This window comes from Trichosurus vulpecula, chromosome 5, assembly GCF_011100635.1.
Source record: "Trichosurus vulpecula isolate mTriVul1 chromosome 5, mTriVul1.pri, whole genome shotgun sequence".
NCBI classification, from domain to species: domain Eukaryota; kingdom Metazoa; phylum Chordata; class Mammalia; order Diprotodontia; family Phalangeridae; genus Trichosurus; species Trichosurus vulpecula.
Window position 1 is genome coordinate 57400689 of NC_050577.1, and position 22374 is coordinate 57423062.

General features: G+C 38.3%; 1 protein-coding gene across 2 annotated transcripts in view; it reads left to right on the forward strand.

Moving 5' to 3' along the window:
- The window catches only part of SLC39A12 (solute carrier family 39 member 12), a 114412-nt gene that overhangs the window by 25722 nt on the left and 66316 nt on the right, over nt 1-22374 (forward strand). For both annotated transcript variants that reach the window (XM_036760310.1, XM_036760311.1), the window contains exons 5-6: nt 6517-6695; nt 17224-17395. In XM_036760310.1, the coding sequence (XP_036616205.1) occupies nt 6517-6695; nt 17224-17395 (351 nt within the window). The remainder of the gene's footprint in view (nt 1-6516; nt 6696-17223; nt 17396-22374) is intronic.

The window sequence follows — 22374 nt, forward strand, 5'->3', positions numbered from 1 at the left end:
CATTAGGTGGAGTAGTATAGGGGGAAAAGAGTAGAGGGCCCAGGACAGAACCCTGAGGGACACCTACAGTTAGAGGATGTGATCTCAAGGAAGATCAGGCAAAGGAGACAAAGAAGGCGCAGTCAGATAGATGGGAGGAGAATCAGGAGAGGAAAAAAAATACCTAAAGAAAAGGAGGAGAGAGTCATCAATAGTGTCAAAGCCTGCACAGAGGTCAGGTAGAATGCAGATTGAGAAAAGGTCATTGTTTTTGGCAACTAAAAGATCGTTAGTAAATTTGGAGAGACCAGTTTTGGTGGAATGATAAGACTGGAAGCCAGATTATAAAGAAGAGAGTAAGAGGAAAGGAAATGGAGGCACCTATTATAGATGGTCTTTTCAAGGAGATTAACTACAAAGGGAAGAAGAGATATAGGACAATAATTAGCAGTGGGGGAAGGATCAAGTGAGGATTTTCTTCAGTATACGGGAGGTAGAAACATGTTTGTAGGCAATAGGAAATGAGTCAGTATAGGGAGACTGAAAATAAGAAAAAAAAGTCAGGATTGTAGAGGGGATAGTCTGCTGGAGGAGACAGGATGGAAGGAGATCATTTGGACAAGCAAAAAGGAGTTAGTTTTGGTAAGGAGTAAAGCCTCTTCATTATGTGAGACAGGGATATAAGAGGAGAGAATGGCAGAAAGCACCTGAGTGCCAGGAGATGAGGAGGAGAGAAGAAGAAGTTCGAATTTTTTTTTCTGTAAAATATGAGGCAAGGTTTTAAGCTAAGACAGTGGGGGAGGGGCAGAACTGGATCCATGAGAAGTCTGAGGGGGCTGAAAAGATTTGGAAGAGTCTCTGTGGTGAGTGGGATAGTGAGTTGATAAGGGAGGTATAGTAGAATTGCCTGGCAGCAGTGAGGGCCCATCTGAGGTTGTCTAATAGTCAGATTGGTTGGTTGTTTTCTCCACCTTCATGTGTAGGAGGAAACGTGATGAAAGGTGGGAGTAATCCAAGACTGAAGCTTGGTTTAGCACAGTCAGTTATATAATCAGGAATCTAGGGATTCAAGAGTGGAGGACAGTGTAGAGCTGAAGTGGTTCACTAAAGAATCAAGATGGGAAGAAGAGGAAAGTGTGGCTAGTGCAGGGGAGATGGCCCGGGAGAGAACTGAACAGTTAAAGGTCTAGAGGTCACTGTGTGAATGAAGAGTAGGGTTATTAAAGGAAGGAAGAGGGAGAGGTAAAGAGCCAACAGATTACAGCTGGATAAGAGAATTTTCTAATTCTTAAATATAGAAGTAAGATATCTGTGGGCACTACTAAGATTAGGGGGGAGAACCTGGAAGTGACAACGGGCAGCAAGGAGTGTTCCAGTTCTCCTGCCTCAACCCATGAGCCAAGGAGAATAAGCGAAGTTGCAGCCAGTATTGGAAAGGGTGGTAAGGGAGGCTCTGTAACCATGGCAAAGGCAGGTTTCAGAAAGAGCTAAGACGGAAGTTGTAGAGGATAAGTTTTAAAATGAAGGGAAGTTTGTTGTCTATGGAACAGACATTCCAGAGGGCACAGTAGAAAAGCTGAGTGCAGTTGGGATGAAAACTGAGAAAGAGCCAGTAGATTTGACAATTAAGATGTAAATGGTCACTTTGGAGAGAACAGTTTCAATTGAATAAGATTGGAAACCAAATTGCAGATAGTCAGGAAAAGGGTAAGAGGAAAGGAGGTGGAAGCATGAGTTATAGATGGCCTTTTCAAGAGTTTAGTTCTGAAAAGCAGGAAATATGTAGAATGACAGTGGGGATCAAATGAGGCTTTTTGAGGATGGGAGAGACATGGGCATATTTGTAAGAATCAGGGAAGCTGTTAGCAGACAATGAGGATGATAGGTGGGCTGGACAAGATGGGACTGAATGGGATCATTTGTGAATGTAGAGTTTTGCTTTAGCAAGCAGAGGTGAAGGAGGAGGAAGTGTCAGAGGGCATCTTAGTGATGGAGGTGAGTAGGAAGGAAATAGAAGCTCTTGGCTAATAGCCTCATTTTTTTTTGCTGAAATATGAAACAAGATTCTCTGCTGAGAGGGTGGTGTTGGTGGGGGTGGGAAAGACCCATTGGAGATTTGAAGACGGATGAAAAGGTTCGGAAAAGCTGCTTGGATGTATGGCATAGTGAAATCTTTTAGGGAGGTATAAAGTGAGGATACAGTAGAGATTATGCAACATAAATTTGTAGTGGACCCAGTCAGCATGGTTTTGAAAGATGGGCTCCACTGTTTGTAAGTGTCTTGCAGATTTGGTTAAATTTGAATTTTTCATTCTTTGTTATATGCATGTATTTTTAAATGCACTTAATAGCAATCTGGCATTAAAAAAAAAATCCAAATGGTAGGAAAGGAAATGGCAAATGCCCAAAACAGTTACATAATAATATGTACTTGTTAAAACTTTTAAGAAGATTTTCAGTACATTTTGATTTACAAGGAAGGGAATGAATGAGTATGTGGGTGTTTAAGCCATTGACTAAGTGTATAATCAGACCAGTTTTCCATTATGTTTAATACTTCTCGGTGATGCAAAACATAATGAATTCCAGAGCAGAAATCTGTGCATTAAAGTTCTTGTCTTCGGCTGGCCATATTATGAGGCACTAGATGACATAGTTTCAAAGACCTGAGTTCAAATTTGGCCTCAGAAATTTAGAAGCAGTGTAACCACGGGCAAGTAGAAAAAATCAAAAACCTCTGTCTGCCTGAGTTTCCTCGTCTGTAAAATGAAGATAACAATAGCGCTTACCCCCCAGGGTTATTGTGATAATAAAATGAAGCAATTTTGGTAAAACACTTTGCCAACCTTAAAGCACAATACGTGTTACTGTTGTTGCTGCTGTTACGATATCTACTAGCCAGTATCATCTCTGAGTAGGGCTATTCCCCAGTGCAAGTGGTAAAGTGTCTTTGTCCTGTGACAGCCCCACTCCTGGCACCTATGTATTTTCTCCCTTCTACCAATTTTGTCCTCTATTCAAATCAACACTTCTCTCACTCCTCCCACTGACTCTTATCCCTGGCCATCCACAGCTTTCTTTCTGTTGGGAAGAAAATAATCCAACAAACTAATTCAGCCCAAGACTTAGAGTCAAGGGAGCTGAGTTCAAACTCCAGATGTACCATCTGAACCAGGGGTGGTGAACCTGTGATTTCAGGGACACATGTGGCCCTCTAGGTCCTCAAGGGTAGCCCTTTGACTGAATCCAAACTTCACAGAACAAATCCCCTTAATAAAAGGATTTGTTTTGTAAAACTTGGACTTAGTCAAAAGGCTGCACCCAAAGACCTAGAAGTCCACATGTGGCCTCAAGGCCGTAGGTTCCCCACCCCTGGTTCTGGACCAATGTGACTTTGAATAGCTCAACCTATCAGGATCTCAGTTTCTTCTTTGAAATTAGAAGTGTTGGATCAGGGGATCCCAAGGTCTCATGCATCTCTATATCTATGATCAGTGTATATGGGGTATTCAGGGAGGACTAGCATCCCTGGTGTGGGGGGTTTGCCAAGCCCTTTTCAGGGCTGCTCATCTACCTTTGCTGGCCACGTTTCACCCAACTCTCACCTGTGGCTCCTAGAAGCTGTTGCATTCACAGTGGCCACATCCTGGTAAAACCATCTTGATAGATGGGCTAAATCAGGCTGAGAGTAACTGACAGGCCTCAAATACATCAATAAGTTAGCGGCATGTCTACCCCAAACATGTGAAGACTTTCCCAGTCATAATGGGTGGATGAGAACAATTTATTCCAATGGCCAGGAAGGCAGCTGAAGCAGGCACCGTGGAGCACTTAGAGCTTGGTCAGACATTGAATAGGCTAATGTCATCCATTGCATTGTGGGCCATCACCAGTCATCCTGCCATATCCTGCCATTGGACATCAATGACTCAGGAAGAAAGGGTGAGACTGATGAATTTGTGCAGTTCTTCCTCACTATAATCCAATTCACGTGCTAATCAAGACCACCCTTGATGCCATTGGTCCTCTTTTAAAAAGGACGAACAACATCAATGATCGTATGAAGAAGTTAATTATTGCATGTGATTTCATTTTAATATCCAACATTTGGAGTCCAGGGCAGGGTTTAATGAAGAGGTAGAATTTTCGAAGGATAAAATTTGAGGTTCTACTGTATATGGGTGAGGAGAATATTTGGGTCAGAAGGTGCTATCTGGTAAAGTAAATAAAGACTAGAGACAGAAGGGACTTCGGAAAGGTCCTACAGCCCTGTTATTTTGCAGATAAGGAAAGTGAGGTTCAGAGAAATTTAGTGTCTCTCCAAGATCATACAGGTAGTGAGCAGCAGAGCCTTTATTTGAACTCTACATTTTAGCTTCAAATCCAGATTCTTGCCTCTTTTCTCTTAAATGAGCAACCATTCAGCTGGCATAACTTCCCAATGTGAGGCAATAGGTTCATGGTAATTGGAATGTTAAGAAAATTGTGTTCCCTAAGTGGAAAATGCAACTTTTATGTCGATATTGCTCACCCCCACACCATGTACATTACTGCAATATGAACCCATGATTCCTGACTTTCATTTCCACAAAGATGGTCTAATATAAATTAATTTCACTTTGCTTTGCTTTTCCCAGACAGCAGTGGAGATGCACAATTAAAAAATTTGCTTCTTTTTTGTTCTTGCTTTTTTGAAGAAAAAAAACTGCTCTAAGGAGAGGATCATTTAATATTTGTTGGTTGGCCAATTGATATTTATATGTGTCTAGGCTGATTAATTCTGCAGCCTCAATACACTTATTGTTTGAATACAACAGGAGAGATTTTGCTCTCCTTGTTATATTCAATATGAGTAATTTTTAGAAATCCATCCTTTCACAAAAAGATACGCTTATTTGCAAATGGTTAAGATCGTCACCAGTTTATACTATTTAAATGACCATATACTGGCAAAACAGTCCTTATCCCTAGGTGTAGCTATCACTATACTCATAATGATTCATTTAGAATACCAATGGCCAAGCAGGATCCATGTAAATATTCTGATTTCTACCACTAATGAGTATGCTTTAAGGCTAGATTGCTGTCTGTTGCTATGTGCCTTTATTGAAAGAACAGACCAATGTGATTGCTAGGCTATTTGGTAATGGTCTTTAAAAGTTTATGGAGAATAGAAAAGGTATGGTAGAAATGGAGGAGAAGGAGTGTCCTAATTTTAAAAAAAATGAAAATGAATAAAGTCTGCCAATGATGATCAATGACCTTGACTTTAAATCCTAGGATGTATTATTAAAGGGATGGTTAAAGAACATCTAGAAAAGGAAACAGTGATCACAAGAGTACAAAGCATGGCTTTATCAAGAAATATCATGGCAGAATAATTTTCTTTTCTTTTTTTTTGACAAGTTAACTAGACTAATTGATCAAGGCAACTGAGGTTTACCTTGGTTTTAGTGAAGCATTTGAGATAACCTATCATATTATTTTAGTAGAACATGTGGAAAGGTATGGACTAGACCAGGGTTCAGCAAATTATGTCCCAAGGGCCCAGCTTGCTACTTATTTTTGTACAGCCCAAAGACTAAGAATGAAAACCAGATTTGGCTCTCAGGCTGTGGTTTGCTGAGCCTTTGGATTACATAAGGGTGTAATTAGAAAGATTCAGAATTGTGTGAAGTCAGACTCAAAGAGTTGACATGGTTAGAGATACACTTAGAAATGTATTTTATGGAGATGTGCTTGGCCTTGTGTTTGACACATTTTAAATGATTTGTATAAAGGCATAGATGGGATACTTGTGAAATAAAGCAGAGGATGAGAGGCAGTCTGTCACAATGGATAAAGATTAGGCCTTGGAGTTTGTAAGACCTGGTTTCAAGTTCTACTTTGGACACATACTGGCTCTAGGACACTGGACAAGTGATTTAACTTCTCAGTGCCTTCAGACAACTCTTTAAAAGGATAATTATATGTTGAAGAGGGGATTCTTAATCAGGTATGGGTGAGATAGACTCAAAGGTCTCAGAGACCCCTTCCAATTCGGAGGATCTATGATTCTATCATCTCAGAATCTCTCCTGGAGGTAGCAGAGGTCTCTCATCTATCCTCTAGGCTCAAAGCTTTGTGATATTCACTAGTGTCTAATTCCCTTTATAAAATTTCCCCTGAGCTATGGTCACCAACCTACAAAAGCAAAAAGATTAAAGGATTATAGGATTTGGAGCAAGAAAAGGCCTTAGGGTGAATCTAGCCCAATGCTCTCAGTATTATAATGCAAAGATTAAAGCCCAGAAAAAGGATATAACTTGTCCAAGATCCACATAGAAGCAAGTTCAGGATTTAACTCATGCCCTATGATTATACATGCTGTGTTCTTTCCATAGATTAAAAGCAAAATGCTTCTAATTCATTAATTATTAAATTGATGCTTTTAATTAATTTAATTAATTTTTTAATTAAAAATCAACTAAACCACTATTAAAAAATTAAAACCAGCTTGTTTTTACTCTGACATCAGTTCTTCTGTGACATTTCTAGAAATAGACCAGCTTCTCAATGTTCTTTGGACCAAAAGTCCTTGCAACAAAAGAGAACAAACATTCCCGCATAAAAGGAGATGGAGAAACTTGACCATTCAAGACTGGGCCTATCTCAATCTTTCAGCTTCTGCTGGACTGGATGGAGACCCAAATGACAATACCACAGCCTGGGACCAGGTACAAACTTTGTTCTTATCCCTGATGACTGTCAAGAAGCAGAAATTACATGGGCAAGTCAAGGGGCCGGAGGTGGGAGAAAATAAGGCAAATTTAAGAGGTAATCATTACATTTTCTTCCATGAAAAAACTACATAAATTTCACAAGGTCACATGAGCAATCTTGGCAAATATGAGAATGGTTTCTTTTTCCCACCTGATTTCTCTCTGCAGATGTACATAAGACTTGGTTTATTAGGAAAAACCTCATGTATGTATTCTTTCCTTTGGGCCAAGATGTATACCTGTTATTATCTGTGCCATAGCATATAGCAGCAGAAAGAATGCTGGATTTGGAGACAGAGAAGCTAGATGCGAATCACAATTCTTCTATGTACTATTTAGATGTGACCTTGGGCAAATCACTTCATTTTTATGGGACTCAGTTTCCTCATCTGTTAAATGAGAGTGTAGGACTGGAAGATGTTTAACATCCCTTCCAACTCTAAAAATGTATGATTGGAGTCAGAAATTTTAATGGACCTCAAAGCAACAACAAACATTTCTCATTCAAATCTGATTTTTTGTGATTTGGTTCTAGTCCAAGAGCTCTTAATCTTTTGTGAATTATGGACCCCTTTGTCAGTCAGGTTAAACCTATGGACCCCTTTCCAGAATAACATCTATTGCCCAAATTCATGATTGAAGGAACTGGTGAATTTCAGTTCGAGGCTAGGGAAAATGAGGATACAATTTTTTCCCCTCCAATTTCACAGACCCCTTGAAACTCATCACTGAATTCAGTGATGTGTTAGAAGCCAATTGTTAAATTTTCGGTATGAGTATTTATACTTCAGTTATCAATAAATCAGGTTTTGATTTATTGTTTTGTTAGTGGTCTAGACTTAAGAAAATGATGGAGAAAAATAATAATGCAAATTAAATTTAAAATGTGTTGTGTACATATATATATATATGTATATATATAGTTTTTTAAGACCCAGTTGTTAAATATTTATAAGCATACCATGTCATGGACACCAGGGGAAGAACCTTTGTTCTAGTATACAATTATGCTCCAGAGATAATCCTTACAAGAGAACTCAGCTAGCCTTCATTCTAATATTTTGTGAGAGGGAGGTTTCTGTTTAAACTTCCACCAAAGTGTTCCTCTGCTGCTCACTCAGTGCATGGGAGTGACCCTGAGTTCTTGAAGGCTGTGCCAGTGGAACTGAAGCTCTGGTAGGTCCTACCAGCCTGGGAAAATCTTCTAGTCAAGGCCTAGCACAGGACTGTGGCCATTGTTGGGAGAGTAGCCTAGGCAAGTTTGGAGAACCTCATCACCACTCTGGCCAAAAGATGACAATTTTGTTGGACATAGCAGTCTAGAATACTGAAAGGGATCACTACCTATATCACTTGAAGAAAGATCCATGAAGTACTGAGGTGAGGCATCTGTGAGCTCCATTGCATAGAAAGAACAATGGGTCCAGTTGATACTTGGGCCAAATGCACCATAAACTTGTGGTCCAATGGTGTTAGCAGGCTGTAAGCAGAGAGACGGAGGGCAGATTCTACCTGGTTTTTCCACACAAACATAAGGCACTTGATGCCCTAGGAAAATTTTCTACATTCTTATTTATAAGAATATCTACCATCTGCCGAGGGTCAAAAACACTTTGCTTGCTGACTTTCCCATTTGTGTAGAGATCTGAGGTTGCTTCTTAGTGTTTCGGGAATCTCTAAGGAATGGGAGGCTCTAAAGAAAGTCTCTTTAAATATATACATTAGAGATTCTATAATATTGTATTAGAGGATAAACATGCACATGCATGCATACATATATACGTACCTATATGTATACATATTTGGCCCAGTGTATAGAGCTCCAAGGATTTCCTTTACTGAGGCCCATTGGCACCTTCTTTACCATTGTAGCCTAGAGAGGTGCCTATGGCATTGCGATATTAAATGATTTGCTCAGTTCACACAACCAGTCTGTATAAAGGGCAAGACGAACCTAGGACTATCTTGCTCTGGGGTCAGCTCTATAGCCAATATACTATGTTCACTCACATACATATATACATAGTACATACATGCATAGATACATATATATGTAGTTCATCTAGACTTTTTCCATGCAAATCTACTCATTGTTAAGGGAAAACCCTAACTTTTTGTATAATATAAACATTGGTATTAAACGATTCAATTAAATAGTTTAAGAAAACATTTATTAAGCACCCACTATGCGCCTGGGACTGTGCTAAGCTCTGGGGGAACAAAAACAAAAAGAAAACCATCACAGCCTTCAGAGAGCTTACATTCTTTCTAGGGGTAGAGGCTGAATGAGATACGCCATTAATACAAATGAGTTAATAACAGAAGGTAATTTGAAGAGGAGAGTGTTGCTACCTCCTGGAGTCTGTAGCGAAGTCCATCTATTATTGTAGGCCAATTCCACTTGGAGGGAAGTCTTTCTAATGACAGGAAGAGACATAAGTTTGCTAACCCTAAATCTGGCGACCGGCATGTGCTGAACAACAAATGAATCCCAGAAATCAAGACCTTTCTCTGTGAAGTGAGCTTCCAGTGCTTTTGTCCAGGCAGATAGATATTAGTACAGATGCTACGGTTCAGTTTGCAAAGTCTGATGGCCTCATTTCATCAGCAATATACTAGACTGAAATAAAACCTCATCACTCCAATGCTCTCTGGGACTAAGCTGAGAACTATCTCCTACTGCCAGCAGGTCACTATCTAAAAACTTCATTGCACAAAGGGGAAAAAAAACAAAATCTGCTTAGGTCTACATAAGTGAATCAAGATGGGAAGGTGTCTGATTTGTCCATGCCTGTAACCAATGTTCTGGCAGATTCCGAGAAGTCAGTGTGACGTCTCCATGTGGCAAGGCATGACCATGCAAAGACTTTTGTTCTGTAGCCCGAGTAACCCTCTGGGTACTCCTTCTGATTGGCTCTGCAACCAAAGCCTAGAGTGAGGAGGCAAGCCCTGAGCAGCCTGCCAGTTTGAATTAGGATATAAGGGTCTAAGTCTTGCACAGAAAGCAACAAGCCTAAGTCGGGCGTATGCGCGTCTTTTGAAGTTTCTCATAAAACTTCACATGAAATAGAACTTCATATGGAATCCTTCAAATTCAGTATTCCAAAAGAGGTCTGGTTTCATCCAGTGCTCAGAAGTAGTCTGATACAATAAACAGAGAAATGGGCTTGGAGTCAGGAAGACCTTGGTTTGAATCTTGCTTCTGACCCTAATGTGTAACCAGATACAAATCACTTAAGCTCTCTGTAAATGGAGATAAAACTACAGATGATATCTTCTCATAGAACAGTTAGGAAGCTCAAATGAGGTAGCATCTACAGGGTGTCCCAAAAGTCAGAGAGTAGTTTTAAGTTATTAAAGTTTAATCCTGAATGGAAAATGCGACCAGGACAGTCCAACAGAAAGTTCTGCACCTATTTCACCAGTGGGTTGATTACAGATCCAGAGAGTATCCATAAATGGAGAGAAGAAATAGAATATCTGGAAGTCCCTGGTGCTAATTTTTAAGCTTTAAACTGCACTCTGATTTTTGAGACACCTTGTATCAAGCACTTTATGAATCTTAAAGCATTACATAATTGTCAGCTACTGTTATCCATGTGTGTATCCTATCTTCCTATGTATATCACAACTTTGCACACTTTTCATGAATTGCTATGGCCAGAAAAGCATCCACCAATTGTTGGTCATCAATTTTCTTTTGATGGGAAGCTCTGAACTTAGCTAGGCTGGCTTTATGATAAAAGATAGATCACCAGGCAGGCATTCTGTGGGTATCTCCTTTGTAAAGCCAGGACCCTCTCCATTCCAAGATGAAGCATCCAAGTGGAAGTTCCTATGGAATGTAGCAATTATAATAACATGCATTTGAGTCAAGATAACAGGAAACTGGTACATTTCAGTTCTGAGTGCGTTTGGAAGGACATCAGGTGCTACCAGGAACAGAGGAAAATCATAGAAGGGTAGTAAGGGTTATTTAGGGGTGTCAAAAATAGGCTTTGATAAGGCAGGAACTGGCCACTGTGGGGTTGGATAAAAATGTGTTAGTGGGAGCAAAAGGGGTAGAAGAGATAAGTGGCACATTTGTTTCAGCCATGCGTCTCCATGTCCTTAATAGGTGATTGGGGTAAATGATGTTGTCAGGGTCCCTGCCTTAAATGGCTGCTGCTAAGGCCACACGAATGCAGTATACCTCCATTCAGGGAGATAGTGAGTCTGGCATTTTAATACCAGATCCGATCTATTGACTAAATTGTTTCAGTTGAAATGGTTTCCATTTGAGCTCATGGAGAAGGATATGTCTCAACATCAGCGAATAATCTATCAAAAGACATCTTTATTCTTTGTCATTGTCAGTTTATTTTTTTTACAATTCAAAGCATTATGATTTATCTTAGTGACCTCAAATGGCATTCATATTAGTGATGTCAGATGTTGAAAACAATAGTGGCCTAAATAACTCAGATGCAGTAAATAAAAATCAGGGACTGAGAGACTCAGAATAGAACTTGTATTCTTGTAAGGGAAGTTATTCTAAAACTCAGAAACACTTTCAGGGTTAACGTTTTTGTTTCTTAACTGTACACTGGGCAAAGATACATGGCTTCCTGCTTCCATTTGCCTTTTCATTCCCTCTCTTACTAGCTAGACATTTTCCATTTGGAGATTTTTATCTAAAAGGATTCATCATTGAAAGTTTGTCCCTCATTTTTATTTTTATCCTGATTTTTATTTTTAGTGTGTATTTATGTTCCATTAGCAACAGATGGTGGAAAAGAGAATTTTGTAGGGTTCAGTCCAAGTTAGTGCCTTTGTGATGGCATGATAATTTTCTCATATTTTTTGGATGATCAAATCACCCTCAAATGTTTTAGGTAAGAAATTTCACATTTCTAAACAATAGCAAATGTTTCAACGTTATAATACATTATGATGAGAAATTCATTGATTTATTAGAATTTCTTATTTTTTATAACAGTGGAAAGAAAACATGGCCTAAAGAAGCAAACGCTGGCCTTGTAACTAATTAGAACTAAGTTCAAGTATGTATATATACACACATACACACACACACACATATATATATATATACATATATATATATTTGTGTGTGTGGTGTGGGGGGGTAACCAAGAAGGAATTTACCTGCATTTGGAGACAGAGTTTCCTTATCTGAGAGTCCTCAGTATCAATGAAATCGTAGAACCAATCTCTATCCCGTAGACTAGCATTCTGACAAACAAGCCACACAGGTTAAAACATTATTGTATTGTAACTGAAGAACAGAGAATTGCAAAGGTCATCATTGCAATATGCAATATGTTATATCATATGACATCTATTCATTCTAATAAAAGGAAATTTAAGTTCTACTTATTTATCATAGTCATCATATCATATTCACAAAATGAATCAGAACTTGAAATGGCTAAGATAAAAATCATGAAAAATTTCTTAGAAACTGGTTCCATTCACTGCTTATATTACTTACATAAAATACTCACTCCTAGACAATATTTTCCAGTAATGAGGAAATGGATTCAGTCTGAAAGGATTGGCTATTAGGACACATTACTGCCTAGAATCAGGGGTGGGGAACCTGTGGCCCTCTAGGTTCTCAAGTACAGCCCTTTGACTGAATCTAAAATTCACAGAACAAATCAGATTCTCTCTTTTAAAAATATTTTAATAAATTTATTAAATTATTGTTTTTATTAAATTTTATTTTATTAAGTTTATTGATTTTGTTTATTTAATTAAATATTTTCCATGTAAAAGAATCATTTAAAAAAATTTTGGTTCTAAATTCTCTCTCCTTCCCAAATCTCTCTCCTTATTGAGAAGGTAAGCACTTTGATTTCAATTATGCATGTGAAATCATGGCAAAACTATTTTTATATTAGCCATGTTGCAAAAAGAAACAGAAAGAAAATAAAATAATAAAAATAAAGTTAGATGCTCCCTGAGTCTTGGTTCTAGAGAACACACCATCCAATAGTAGTCGAGACGTGCATAGGACACATCAGTATCTAATTACTTTTCCATTCTAAGTTTTAGCAGCCAGGACCCTGCCCCAAAGCACAGAAAGAAATAAGATGGACACCTAAGACCATGGAAGTCAAGCCCAGACCACTACTTCTGGGAGCTTTACTTGGTAGTTTACTCCTGCATTTTCCCACACGGTGGAAAATAAGTCACAAAAGATAGGCCAGTCATAAACCAGCATTGAAGTCAGTGAGAACCTACCTTAAATATCTTCTCTTGCGAGGAGGGAGGAGAACTGAGTCAAGATGGCTGAGAAAAGGCAGGGACTCCCAAATTGCCCTCCAAACAACTTTAAATAATATCCCTAAATAAATTCTGGAGTGGCAGAACCCACAAAAGGACAGAGTGAAGAAATTTTCCAATCCCAAGACAAGTTAGAAGGTTGGCAGGAAAGGTCTGTTGAAAGGCAGTGACAGTGAAGCACAGCCTACTAAAAGCTTTGCCAGTGCAGGCTGTGTCCCTGCAAACCAGCAGTGGGCCTTGGGGATGACTGAATCAGTGGGGGCTTCCAGAGCTCTCAGCCCACAGATGGTAAGTGGGTCAGACAACTGGTCAGAAGGAGATTACAGGGGCCCCTTTGCTGGCACTGGGGGCAGGAATCTATTGAATTGCCCATACACCATCCTGAGTCCCAGTTCCAGGGCAAGGAAGAGCTGTAGCACTCCAGAGCTTGCGGCTGCAAGGGAGTGGGGGCCATGGTCACATTTCCGGGGCTGAAAAGGGTTCTTGTGGTTTCTCACAGACCAGGACATGGACCAGGGGATTAATAAACATGCCTCTCCTTAGAGCATACCAGGTCCTCAGAATTAGTTCTGAAAACAGTTGCACAAAAAAACCTGAAGATTGAGACAGTGTCCCCTCCACCCTAGAAGCAGAACCCACTTGAGTATATAGTTAGAAGTCAAGAAATAGGCAGGAACAATGAGAAAACATCAAAAAAAGAACTTGATCATAAAAAGTTACTACGGTGACAGAGAAAATCAAAACACAAACTCAGAAGAAGGCAACGAAGTCAAAATGGCTACACCAAAAGCCTCAAATAAAAATGTGAATTGGTCTCAAGCCCAAAAAGAATTCCTGGAAGAGCTCAAAAAGGGTTTTTTAAATCAAATAAGAAAGATAGAAGAAAAATTGGGAAAAGAAATGACAGTGATGAAAGAAAATCATGAAAAAAGGCAACAGCTTGGTAAAAAGAAGCACAAAAATACTGAAGAAAACAACACCTTAAAAAAAACCAGAATAGGCCAAATAGTAAAAGAAGCACAAAAATACAATAAAGAGAAGAAGGCCTTAAAAAGCAGAACTGGCCAAATGGAAAAAGACATACAAAAATTCACTGAAGAAAAGAACTTAAAAAGTATAATTGTCAAAATGGAAAAGGAGGTACAAAACATAACTGAAGAAAATAATTCCTTAAAAATTAAAATTGGGAAAGTGGAAGCTAATGATTCCATGAGACATCAAGAAAAAATAAAATAAAAAGAATGAAAAAAGTAGAAGAAAATGTGAAATATTTCATTGGAAAAACAACTGACCTGGAAAATAAATCAAAAACAGATAATTTAAGACTTCTTGGACTACCTGAAAGCCATGATCAAAAAAAAGATCCTAGACCTCATCTTTCAAGAAATCATCAAAGGAAACTTCCCTGATATTCCAGAACCAGAGGGTAAAATAAAAATGAAAAGAATCCACCAATTACTTCTTGAAAGAGACCCAAAAAGAAAACTCCCAGGAATATTATGGCCAAATTCCAAAGCTCCTAGGTCAAAGAGGAAATGTTGCAAGCAGCCAGAAAGAAACAATTGGAGCCACAGTTAGGACAACACAAAATTTAACAGCTTCTACATTAAAGGATAGGAGGGCAAAAGAGCCAGGATTACAACGAAGAATCACATACCCAGCAAAACTGAGTACAGTCCTTCAGGGGAAAAATGGATATTTAATGAAATAGAGGATTTTTAAGCATTTCTGATGAAAAGACCAGAGCTGGACAGAAAATTTTACTTTCAAAAACAAGACTCAAGAGAAGCATAAAGAGACAAACAGGGAGGAGAAATAATAAGGGAATCAATAAAGTTGAACTCTTTACATTACTACATGAGAAAATACTCGTAACTTTCATATAGGGCAGTTAGGGTGTGTCTAGATAAATACAGGGCACAGATATGAGTTGAATATAATGGGCTGATTATCTAAAAAATAAAATTAAGAAGTGAGAAAGAAGAATGCACTGGTAGAGGGGATAAATTGTCTCACATAGAAGAGGCAGGAAAGAGCTATTACAGTGATGGGGGAGGCGGATGGGATCCCTTGAACCTCAATTTCATCATAATTGGCTCAAAGAGGGAATGACACTCAGTTGGTATAGAAATCTATCTTACCCTATAGGAAAATGGGTTGGAAAGGGGATGAAAGAAGGTGGGGCTGATAGAAAAGAGGATGGGGGAAAGACAGTAGTCAGAAGCAAAATGCTTATGAGGATGGACATGGTGAAAGGGGAGAGAGTAGGATAAATAGGATGGGGAGGGATAGGATGGAAGCAAGTACACTAGTCATAAGTGGGAACAAATTTACAGGAAATTTCTCTGATAAAGGCTTCATTTCTCAAATATTTAAAGAACTGAGTCAAATTTATAAAAATAAAATCCATTGCTCAATTGATAAATGATCAAAGGATATGAACAGGTAGTTTTCAGATGAAATAAAGCTGTCTCCAATAAATGAAAAAATGGTCCAAATCATTACTAATTAGAAAAATACAATTAAAACAACTCTAAGGTACCGCCTCACACCTATCAGATTAGCTAATACGAAGAAAAGGAAAATGACAAATGTTGGAGGGGGACGTGAGAAAATTGAGATACTAATGCGCTGTTGGTAGAGTTGCATACTTATTCAACTATTATATATAGCAATTTGGAACTATGTCCAAAGAGCTATAAAACCATGCATCTCCTTTGATCTAGTAATACCACTACTAGGTCTGTATTTTTTAGTGGTGGCAAAAATCAGAAATTAAGGGAATGCTCATCAATTGGGGAATGGCTGACCAAGTTATCGTATATGATTGTGATGGAATATTATTGTACTATAAGAAATGACAAGCAGGTTGCTCTCAGAAAAGCCTGGAAAGATTTACATGAACAGAGGCAAACTGGAATGAGCAGAACTAGGAGAACACTGTATCCAGTAACAGCAATATTATAGGATGAGTAACTCTGAATGCCTTAGCTGTTCTTGGCAATACAACGATCCGAGGCAATTCTGAAGGAATTATGAAAACGCTATGCCTCTGAAGAGAAAAAGCTGATGGAATTATCTGAATGCAGATTGAAGCATACTTTTTTACTTTATTTTTCTTGGGTTTTTTGTCTGTGTTTTCTTTCATAACATGACTAATATGGAAATAACATTTGGCATGACTGCAAATGTATAACCTATAACAAATTGCTTTCCTTCTGAATGAGGAGTAGGAGAGAATTTTTGATGCAAAATTTTAAAAAAACCAATGCTAAAAATTGTTTTTATATGTAATTGGGGGGAAATATTAATTAAATAATTTTAAAAAACAAAAGACATACATCAAAAATTTTCATTTGACTGAACTAGGTATAGTGGAAGCTTCTGAAATTCATGATGTGGGGCCCCAACTAGGTTTTTCTGCCCTTAAACTTATAGCTAATAGTTTATCTACATCTGATGCCTATCTGATGCCTATCTACATGATGCCAGGACCTAAATAAACCAGTCAATTTAGTTGGAATTAATAAATTCAATTAGAAAGTAAGTTTTTTTAAGTCAGTATGCTATCTTGACTAAAATGATCACTCTTCAGCCATTTTGTAAGAGAGACTAGTACAGTCAATTAGCATTACATATTTGCTGAGACTCATTTATACCAACAGCAACATTTTCTGTATTATTCCCCTCCCCTGCTTTTGATATTTCATATTACTCTTAAAGTCTAAATGCCAGAGATTGCTTGCTGAAGACAATACCCTTATTTCTTCAGAGCTTGGTTTAGAGTGCATTTATCTCTGGAGACTATTGGTCCAAAAAGCTATTCCCATTGAAAAAGAACAACAAAAGCATTGGCTTAGGAAATGAGGCCAGAGTTCTAACCTACTTCATGAGGTTTCTGTGCAGAATCTCATTAAGCATGATTGCAAAAGACTAAAATAAAGGAGGAGGAGGCACAAGAGAAAGGTTCAGAAATAATTACAATGATGAACATGATAGATGAGATTTTGACCAGTGGACAAAGTGAATCCTCTTTGTTCATGGAAAATATGTTTTCAAGAAGTATGTGTGACAACCTTTATCTTTTTCCATTTTAAAAATTCCGTTAAGTTCTCATTCATTCTTAAAGAATGGACATGCATCCTGAGTTTTCTCCAATGGCGTGGTTAATAACAATACACGTTTTCCTGCCTAGGCTTGCTTCTCTGCCAAGGAGCTTGTGGAGATATTTTTACCGAACAGCCATTCTCCTATTTCTAAGGAACACTTCCAGCAAATCAGCCCAGCGATCATTCAACAGCTACTCAGTTGCTCTTGCCAGCTCACAAAATACCAGCAAGCCAAGCTGCCACCAACAGCCCTAGAAAGTGAGTTGTATCTCTTGACTGTGTGGTTTTATACTGTGCTAATTCACTTGGTTTGTATACATTTCACTCTCTCTAAAGACTCCAAGTATGAGCTGCCTTCAAAGAAAAGAACAGGGCGTTCTGTAGCACAGGACTTGAGAACACCCCTCCTACGTGGTGCAGACAGGAGATTTGGCAAATCCAACTCCAAGTGCCTGATCAGGGTCCAGTCACTAGAGTGATGGGGACTGAATTCTCCTTTTGACTTATTTTTATTTCCTTCATAAAGTATCTTATGTTTAAAGTGGCAGAAATTAATTATCCTTTTCAATTTGCAAAGCAGTCATAGAGTTATTAAGAAAACAGAAATTCTTGTAACTTAAGAGTAGAAGGTCATTTTTTTAAAAATAAAGGGTACTTTATTTATCTATTTTTCTTCATTAGATGGCAACTCCAAGGTTTCCATGGAGCAAAGTGGAGGATGGGAGGGAGAAGCAATGCGTTACTGGAGAACTACAGTTTTGGTAGCAAATTAAATTGGTCTAGTCAAATTGGTAATGCCTACATCAATGAAGACCTAGGTAACCCAGTAGATAGAGTGCTGGGCCTGGAGTCAAGAAGACTCATGTTCCTGAGTTCAAATCTGCCTCGGTCATGAAGAGTTGGTCATGACTGAAATGAATGAACAACAAACAATGAATATACTAGCCAGTACTTCTGATAGTCTGAATTCTTCATAAATTAAGGCTATTTCAAAAATCTCCAGTGCTGCCCTATGGAGTGAATTTAGAGCCATGGCAAGCTCATGGTATCTGCCATAAGTCAGACCTACATTAGCACTTACTTTCTACATTTATAATCCTCAAATGAAGACCAAGGTTCATACCCTACATCTGGTCCCTCCCGGACATGTGACCTTGGACAGGTCATTTAACTCCTTAGTATTCTAGCTAACCCTCTAAGGCTAAAGAAAAGGTGCCAACCTGCTGTGGTGGAAGGAATTTCTTCCACAGAGAGTTACAACTCTGGTTCTTATCACTATCTGTATTTTTATCTATATGGTGCTGAAACCTTACATAATTAGGCAGAATGGCATAGTAGATAGAGAGCCAGTCTCTAAGTCAGTAAGAATTGAGTGTGAGTCCTGACTCTGATAGTCATCTAAACTCAAAAGGTTGATATGCATTGATGGAGGGAATTTCCTCAATGGGAGTTCCCTACAACTATGAAATCAGGTTACATAAACATATATATATATGTATATATATGTGTGTATATATATATAAAATTTATGTTCTCCATCAAATATGTGTCCTCCACTAAAGTTCTTGTCTAAAGCCTTTGCACAATCTAAAAAATGACACTGGGGTGTGGGGAGGCTTTCCAAGGCTATGGAAATATAGGAGAGGTGCCAACAGATATCACTGTTGGAAAAGTTGGAAAAGTTTTGAACATTGGTCCAGTGATGGACTTATGGTCTGTTTTCTGAGGAACAGCTTAGTTAAATTCAGAAGGATTCATACAGATGGACAACCAGACCACAGATTGTTTTGTCAATAGCATATCTGGGAACTATTGACTAACACATGGAGGACTGTGATTCACATCAGCGAAGGAAATAATTGCTCTGATGACATCATAGATCCTTTGAAGAAAAGAATCTCTGATTGTACTTGGCAGTGAACTGGTTAGATCTGTGGCCAGTTATCTACTTCAAATATCAATGTAATTTATCTAAAGAAAACCTGAAATGACATAAAATTATACTAAGGACAAAACAAATGGTCTCTGGCAGTAGGACCTGATTCACATTCCCCTCTCTAGTAGAACACTAGGGATGAGTTAGTAAATAGCTCAACAATTGGTAATTTAAAGACTCATCAAATGGACAAAGATTAGATAGGGTCAAGAGGCAGCTAGGTGGTTCAGTGGATAGAGTGCCGAGCCTGGAGTCAGGAAGACTCCTCTTCCTGAGTTCAAATCTGGCCTCAGACACTTACTAGCTTTGTAATGCTTAACAAGTCATTTAATCCTGTTTGCCTCAGTTTCCTCATCTGTAAAATGAGCTGGAGAAGGAAATGGGAAACCATTCCAGTATCTTTACCAAGAAAGCCCCAAATGTAGCACAAAGAGTTGGCCTCTACTGAAACAACTGAACAATAACAAAAAGATAGGGTTAAAGACTTCATTGGTTATGAAAAACTTATTTTTTTTTCTTGATCATCTCTAGTCCTTTACAAGGGAAAGTAACCCTGTCCCCCCCAAATTCCAATAAGAGAACTACCCCAAATTACTTACAATTTTGCATCATGTTGCATGAGGAAAACAGATGTTTGCCATGGAGTTGCCTCTCTGCATTATAGGAATTGGCACATTACATTAAATGAGGCCCAATGGGCCATTATTTCAAAAGGTACCTTACAGTACATTATAACTAGTTCTCTAATCATTACATTAAATTGTTGTTTCCAAGAAATTAAATGTAGTTTCCAGGAAAGAATCCCGTGGTCAAATTCTGTTAATATTGAAAAATCAATTTTCTAGACTAAATGGAAGTAGATGGGAGAAATTAATGGGTAGGTCAGATCTGAGGGATTCATCTTAAAGTTGGCAAATGACCAAAACTGGCTATGTAAGGACTGCCGGCAAATTGTGTAACTCTAGTACCCCTCGTGGTGCCCTAATATCATTGTTAATAATTCAATTAATGGCTTTTCAGAAACCACAATCACATATTGAGATTGTTGGTTGATGATATCAACATGATCCAAAGCAAAGTAAAGGTCTTCCAAAAAGATGATGAAAATGATATTACTGGCAAGAAAAATTGACAAGACCAGTTTTTCAGTGTGAGGAACCCCATGTGAATCAAATATTACAGCAGCTGACTATTTATCGAGAGATTTGAATGCATTTGATAAAAATATTGACCTCTCGGTGCCTGAGAGTTGCATTTGGCTTAATGATTCCCTAACCTCTGTCTCCAAACCAATTTGTCTCAACTTCCTGATGGTTCTTAAATAGATGGAAATGAGGCTAACTTAATTGTCTGTAGTAATTGAAAACAAGATTGGTACATGTCGTTTTAAAATAGCAAATAATCCAAAAATCTTAATTTGCCTTTGAACTAATTTTGTATTATTTTTGAGTTATAGCTTCCTATTTTGTTTCCCTTAAGATTATTTCCCAAATGATCTGAACTTTAAATGGCATAATTTGCAGGAAACGCAGGAGTATACTGGTTGAGAGAAGTAAATCAGTTTAAAATTTTAAAAAAATGTAGGATTCTTGATAGTCAAGCTATATTTGGATAACAGATAGCCAACAATAAATACATGAATCTGTTGATGGCATAGTGAAAAGATCAGTGGGCTTGAATCATAAGATCTGGTTTGGAATCCTGCCTCCAAAACTGTCTATCCACATGACTATGGGCAAGCCACTTCATCTCTCAAAGCCTCATCTGTAAAATGGGGATAATAAACCCCATACTTACGTATCTCACAGGGTTGTGTGTTGTGAGGTACACACTTTATAAACCTTGGTCACATGAATCCAAACTATTATGATCTCTCTTAAAGAATAAGAGATTCTCTGGCATTTACAATATTTTAGGAAATCTTCAGAGTTAATGTAAAAGCATTCAAAGGTCCATAATGATTTTAGCCTTCAATTTCCTTACATATAGTCCATGGGCTTATTGTCTTGATCAAATATATTCTCAAGCATTTATTTAATGGGGTTCTAGCAGTTCACTGCTTCCTTTAGGTTTTTCCTAAATATCCTATATGTCAGCTCCTAGTAGATGTCTGCTCAGGGGCATATCACCCTCCTATCTATGCCAAGAGGCCAGCTCTAGGGCCCTGCCTAGCCATGTCCCTATGGATACAGTAATTTAGATTCTTAGACGATTAAAAAGTCAGACTGATAGAAACTATCTCAGGGAGCCCAAGAACAATTTCACTTCCTCACCAGAAAGACATGCTTACAACCCATTTGTCTCTACCCCTGACTTTGCCTATATTTTGGAATATTTAACTCACAGCCAACTTTTTTATCAGTCTTACCACATCATAAACATCATCATATCTTGCATTTCATGCCACGTCATTACATACCTCACCCCATCTCATAAAATATTCTACCATGTGACATGATATATAACACATCCCAACACAATAGAATGCAATACATCTGAATAATACAAGATATGACATCACTGTATATAAAATACATAATGCAAAACTTAACATAAAATATAACATATAGCATGAAATAACAGAACATACTTAGCTAGATGCTAAAAGGTATGCATATTAATGAGTGCAACTACACCTGACTTCTCCAGTCATTCTCTGTTGGTCAAAAGAGAGTAGGGCATTACATGATTGGTGGAAGGGTGTGGGCCATAGCTCCCTGTAAGTAACCAACCCTCTCCTTTACCCCTATGCCCACCATCATTATCCTATACTGCTCTATTTCTCTTGGCTGGCTAGTCACAAAGCTGTGTCAGAGTTCAATGGAAGTTTAGAAGGCCTGGTTTAAAATATACTCAAATTACCCAAGATATAAAATACTGCTCTCTTCAGTTCATTTGAACCACCATCATATGTACTAGTAGGCTTTACTCCCTCATCCAATCATAACTCGCCCTCAAACTCATAAGATCCAATAGTTCTTGTTTTAATGACCATGTCATTAATTCAACTGGATAGCATAGGCAAGTCCAGTGAACAATTAAACAGAGCTTCAAATAACAGCCTGTTGCAGACTGTGTTGATTTTCCTTCCCTGCATCCTTCCTCCTACTCTGTCTGATCTGAATAGAAAGGAATGTGATTGGGTAGGTTTAAATATCCATCAGGTTCTTCTTCCACAAGTGCTCTGAGGAAATAAGGGGAAAAGTAATTGTGGTGTGGAATTCCTTTTGATCTCCCCAAGACCAGCTGTAATACTGGGCTTGGCTGCTCTCTACTTCTTCCTGCTGCTGTCTGTTTTTTC